The following is a 5,402-nucleotide window of genomic DNA, read 5'->3' as shown; positions in this document are numbered from 1 at the left end:
CCGATAATCGTCAAAATATGCGTAAAAATCGTATCAGAAAATAATCTTCTTAAATAAGATCTGCATAAATAAAGAGTAAATGGATGAACATTTATTTCCTGTATCTTTGAAATCAGGCTCTATTTTTACTAATGTTAGTGTGTTATTACCGCGATCCGATAAAATCGCCCCGACCATATTTGGGCATTCTAAAGCCCAGCAGTCTAAAGTGTCGGCCATGTAACTGGATTTTTTTGATCATGTGACCAAACATGTCCACACACAGAAACGCCGTCGACGTAACCAGCGACAAACTTCCACATCAGTACGTTGTTTTCTTCCTGAATCGGACATCGGAATTCACGACAACAATGATAATCTGCCAGTATTTCCTTATTGCTTCATCTGATTGGAGTATAATCTGATGAGGTCATCCACTGCAGGTGAAATGTACGATTTTATAATCTCAGATAATCTTGGAAATGTATCACTAAATTTTAGTTATTGTCTCGTAAACGTACGACCTACGCCGACCTTGAGGTTTTCTTTTTTTTTTTACCTCTGATGGCCTGAACACACCTTCATACACATCTTCCCTCCTTCTTTGTCTGAAATAATCTTATTATAAAAAGTGAGTTGGTGCACGTTTTCGAAGACACACATCAGATCTCGCCGTCTGATGACGATAACGGCGTTCTCTCGTATCCTGACAGGAAGTGGTCGGCGGAGCAGGTGTATGCTCAGTGACCTGGTTACAAACCTGCAGGAACTTCATCACATCATCCTGGAAATAAACTTCCCTTTAACCCGGCGGACGTGCGCCTGTCTCCCCGAGTGAGCGCCGCGCATCGCTACACGACCCACGGGACGCTTCGCCGCGGCGCCGGAGTGGCACGTGGCAGTGAAGTGTCAGCCACGGCGCGCCGCCGGACCGCCACCCTCATCACCAATCAGCTGCCTATCAGGACTCTCTAAAGATTAAAGCGATGAGTCAAACGTTAATGAGAGCCACCGCTGAGCATTGTGGGTAAACTTTTCTTTGAGTGGAATCCAATCTGACAGAGCTGGTGATGAATAAAAAGGAGGAAGGAATGAAAAACAACAGAGCAGGTCTGGGAGCAGAAGTTATCCATCACGGAGGCGACGGGTCCGGCCCGCTCGCCGCCATTCAGGAACGCATATCAAGTAGCCGTGGAGACGGCACGCCGCCGCCGCTTCTGCACGCCGCCGCCAATAATCAAACGGAATCTAGAAAATAAGGATGTTTTCTATAAAGCCTCTTTATATATCGAACCTCACAAAGACCCGATTCAAAACGAGGCGTCTCACTGTCACCACGCGATGCAGGTGTCCCCGCGAATACATTAGCATCTTTTACTGTCGCTCTCACAGTGTTTTAAACGTGACGGGTGGGCAGGCGGGCAATTCCTGCAGACCCGGGAGGTCGATTCTAAAGAATCCAAATCAGCTGCTTAGTTGGAGTTGGAGTTTCCTGATGAACCAAATCTACGACCTAATCCAGATTAGAGCGTTGCCTTCTCCTGATTGGCCCAATTCAAAGTCCGGATGCTGATGATAATCTGGTGATTCACAAAAAAAACGTTCCAATTTCCACAAATATTCTCAGAGATTATAAAGTCATACATTTGCGAGAAAAAAACTGAATCAAATGTGATTTGCGATCCAGAAGAACACAGAAACGCCAATTCACAACAATTTATCTTCAAATCCGGATACTGATGATAATCTGGAGATTAAGAGTCACCAATATTTCCTTATTGTTTAATCTGACTGTAAAGTACTATTGGATGAGGAAATGTATGACTTTATAATCTCAGATAATCTCGTACATTTGTGAGGTTTTTCTCGGAAATGTAGCACTTCATTTTAGTTTTTGTCTCGTAAATGTACGACCTACACCGACCTTGAAAATTCTCAAATTTTAGCTGTAAAATGTAGTGTCTCCTTATTCCTTAATCTGATTGTAGTATAATTTGATGAGGTCAAATGAAACCTACGATTTTATAATAAATAAATAGAAATTTGTGTGTTTTCTCAGAAATTTACCACAAAATTTTCCAAAAACAAGTTTTTAGTCTTGAGCCCGGGAGTTCGATTCTAGAGCGGTGGCGTGGGTGTCGGTTACCTGTGCGCCTCCATGGCCTGCCGGCTGTGCAGCTGAAGGCCACACTCCCCGCAGCACTGCTGGCCCTGAGCCGGGCCCTCGTGCCTCATCCCCGCCGCGAACTGGCCCAGCCGGCTGAGGAGCTCCCGGTGAAGCAGGCCCTGGTGCAGGAGGCCCCCGTAGGCCCTCGGGTCCAGGGGCACGCCGCCCAGGGTCGGGGCCACGGACACGGGCAGCATGCCCTCCCCCGGGTGGCCGGAGCTCACAGAGTACATGGAGGCCAGGTGTTTCTCCGAGATGCCGGGGAAACAGTCGACCGCCGGCCCCCCGTCCTCGGGGCCCGTGTGCAGCTCCCGGGCGCTGGTGATGACGCTGCCCCTGAGGGGGGTCCCCGGGCCCTCGTCCCGGGGCTGGTCGGACACGGCACTGGAGGACCGGCCCTCGTCCGCCTCGTCCACCTGCATACGCTCCGATTTGATCCTCCGGCCGGGATCCGGGGACGCCGAGCTGCGCCGCCGCCGAGACTGCTGGGAACTCTCCACGTCGTCCATGGCGTCCGGCTTGGGGCCCAAGTCCGGCGCTGTCTCCTCCGAGCCCGCCTCCGTCATGTGGTAGAGCGCCAGGTGGTGCAGCGCGCTGGGCGTGATGCGGGCGGGCCCGTCCTGTATGGAATGCTTCTTGGACATCAACATGTGCCTCCAGTGGCGGGCCCGGCTGTGGTCACCGTGGTCGCCGGCGCCGCCGTGAGTCCTCGCCGCCACCTCCTCGCTCTCCTCCGCCTGGATGGTCTCCAGCACCTTCAGGCACTGCTCCTCCAGGTACTCGATCTCCAGGATCTCGGCGGCGTACAGCAGGTCGTCCAGGTCCTCGGCGGAGGCCTGCATCGAGGCGGTGTAGGCGTACTCCAGGATCTGCTGGAAGGTCTTCGGGGACAGGAAGTCCAGCGCGTAGCGCAGGCTGCTGCGGTGGAACAGGATCTCGAACATCTTGCTGGTGCAGGCGAGGACGGTGCGGTGCGCCGGGAACTCCTGGCCGTCCACCGTGATGATGACGTCGCACAGGGTGCCGCTCAGGCGCATCTGATTGGCCCGCTGCAGGAGCGTGCCGGGGTGGGAGGGGTTGTGGAGCTGGAGGACCCCCATGTTTGTCGGAACCCGTATCCACTCGGACCCTCGCCGAGCCCACGCATGAGGTGTGGGTGTCCCTGCTGTACTCGCCTTCAGCTGGTCTGGGGTCTGCAGGTTGGAGGATCATAATGAGCGTTAATTAACTCCAATCATATTTAAAATATATGAAAAACATCATATTTGTATTTCGTGCGTGTTTATTTATTTTCTTTGAAAAGCAGACAACAGGTGATCAGTCTGAGTCTGCGCGGTCACGTCGCCGTAATAACGTCTGCATACTGAGAGCTGTTCAATTTGTCAAGCTCCTCACGCGCGCACACACACGCGCATGCGTGCACTCAACAGGTAGGCTTCGCCATTAACATTAACAAACGGCTTGATGAGTTAATTTACTCTGCGCACGTGCACGACTAGACAATTAACCCCCCCTCAAATAAGTTATCAAACTGACGGAGGCGCGTTCAGGAGCACATTTTAAAGACCCGGATCCGGACCCTCCAGACCCCCCCCGTGATGATGAGTGTTGTCAGCGGCGCCTCGAGTGATGCTGCCGGGCTCCGCATCCTCAACTCACCGCGACACCGGAGCGCATCAGGTGCACACGCACGGGGGGAAAAATCCACCTTTAAAATCCACCTTTATTATCCAAACACATTGCGACAAATTAACGCACTGCACGCGCTCACGTTTGAAGGAGAAATAATCCCACAATAAAAATAAAAAAAGCTCAGATCAAGTTTGTTAAATCCTCAATCCGGAGAAACTTGAGAGTCGATGCGCACGTGCGGCGCGTAAACGGTTATCATGAGAAACCCGAGATAAACTGACCTTATTTCTAATCTTAATTAGCTCCAATAAGAAGAAAGTAGTTCGTGCTCCGGGCTGGCGGATGGATTAAGAAGAGAAGCGGCCCCTCACCTGCGTCTCCTAACGGGCTCCGCGGATCAGCCGGCCATCATGCCTCCACATTTCACAGTGCCCGCTCCAAAACTCAGTCCGGATCCCAAGTAGGCGACTCATCACCCCGCCGCGACAGTCAAAGCAGCACGCGGACGAGACGCGGCCACTTCCGGGGAGAACCTTTCAAAATAAAACCTCCCCCCTCCTCTTCGACGACCACGTGTTGACGCCGTTAAATTACTGTGAAAGAACCAATAACTAACACAACTAATTACGCTGCAACCAAACTTATAAACTCAAATTAGTGTGTGAGAACCGTTACTACGATTATCCTGGAAAATAATAAATGAATACATTATAAAAATGACTCCAAAATATGCACTAAAACATCCTTAAGTCACTTTAAATATCAAATATGTTTATTGCGACACATAAGACAATCTTCCTAATTGGAAATCAATTAATTTAAAGTAATAAATAGGTCTTCCTGTACTTTTTTATTACACTAGGCTCTATTTTTCACATGATAGTGAGCTAAACAGATTTTAAAGCCACTTATTTAGGATTCCCTGATGATGGAAATTAACCACGATCAACTTATCCTGTTTAAATCTTCTTATACATATAATTTGACTTGTCGCTCTGATTGTTTCTGGTGGAAATAAGAAGAAGCATGATGATCGTCCTTTGTCTTAGTAGAAACACTTCTAGTATAGCTTGCGTTAGTCGTTTCTAGGTAACGGCGACCTTTGACGACCTTCTCTGAGGAACTGAAAGATGCATGAAAATATCCAGATGTTGTAGGTAAATTAATTCTGGTTTTAGTTTCTGGTGCTCCTCGGCTTCAGGACGCTGACCCACGTGATCCACGAGGTCAAGAATGCAGGTCCACGATAATCCGCCCCTCCCCCCTTCAGTCCACAACATTTTTCAAATATTTGCCCTCAATTGAATTATTTATTCTCTTAACATCAAAATGCTTCAGTTTGTTTCAGGAGTCAAATACTCATCACGTGTAAGTAGTGAAAGTACAAGTACTACATTTTGAGGTACTCTTTTGAGATTATATTTGTATTCCACTGCATTCATTTAACAGGTAAAGTTAGTCATTTTAATTATATTTAAGGTACAAAACATTCTGCATGTGATTTGTATGAAAAACATGATATCAGTAATAATAATAATGATGCGATAGAAAAATAAACTAACATGGAATCATGACTATATTGTTGATATATAGTTGCTAATACTTTTGTGCTTTTACTGAAGAG

General features: G+C 48.5%; 1 protein-coding gene across 1 annotated transcript in view; it reads right to left on the bottom strand.

Annotated features, from left to right (window-relative positions):
• The window catches only part of zbtb16b (zinc finger and BTB domain containing 16b), an 18,641-nt gene extending 14,391 nt beyond the window's left edge, over positions 1 to 4,250 (bottom strand). The window contains exons 1-2 of the mRNA XM_084020319.1: positions 4,150 to 4,250; positions 2,126 to 3,339 (exon numbers count right to left, since the gene is read on the bottom strand). Coding sequence (XP_083876445.1) covers positions 2,126 to 3,246 — 1,121 coding nt within the window. The 5' untranslated portion in view covers positions 3,247 to 3,339; positions 4,150 to 4,250. The remainder of the gene's footprint in view (positions 1 to 2,125; positions 3,340 to 4,149) is intronic.
• Between the last annotated feature and the right edge of the window lie 1,152 nt (positions 4,251 to 5,402).

The sequence above is a fragment of the Eutrigla gurnardus genome (genome assembly GCF_963514095.1).
Source record: "Eutrigla gurnardus genome assembly, chromosome: 10".
In the NCBI taxonomy this organism is placed as follows: domain Eukaryota; kingdom Metazoa; phylum Chordata; class Actinopteri; order Perciformes; family Triglidae; genus Eutrigla; species Eutrigla gurnardus.
Note: the sequence above shows the minus strand (reverse complement) of the source record. Positions and strands in the feature narration are given on the sequence as shown.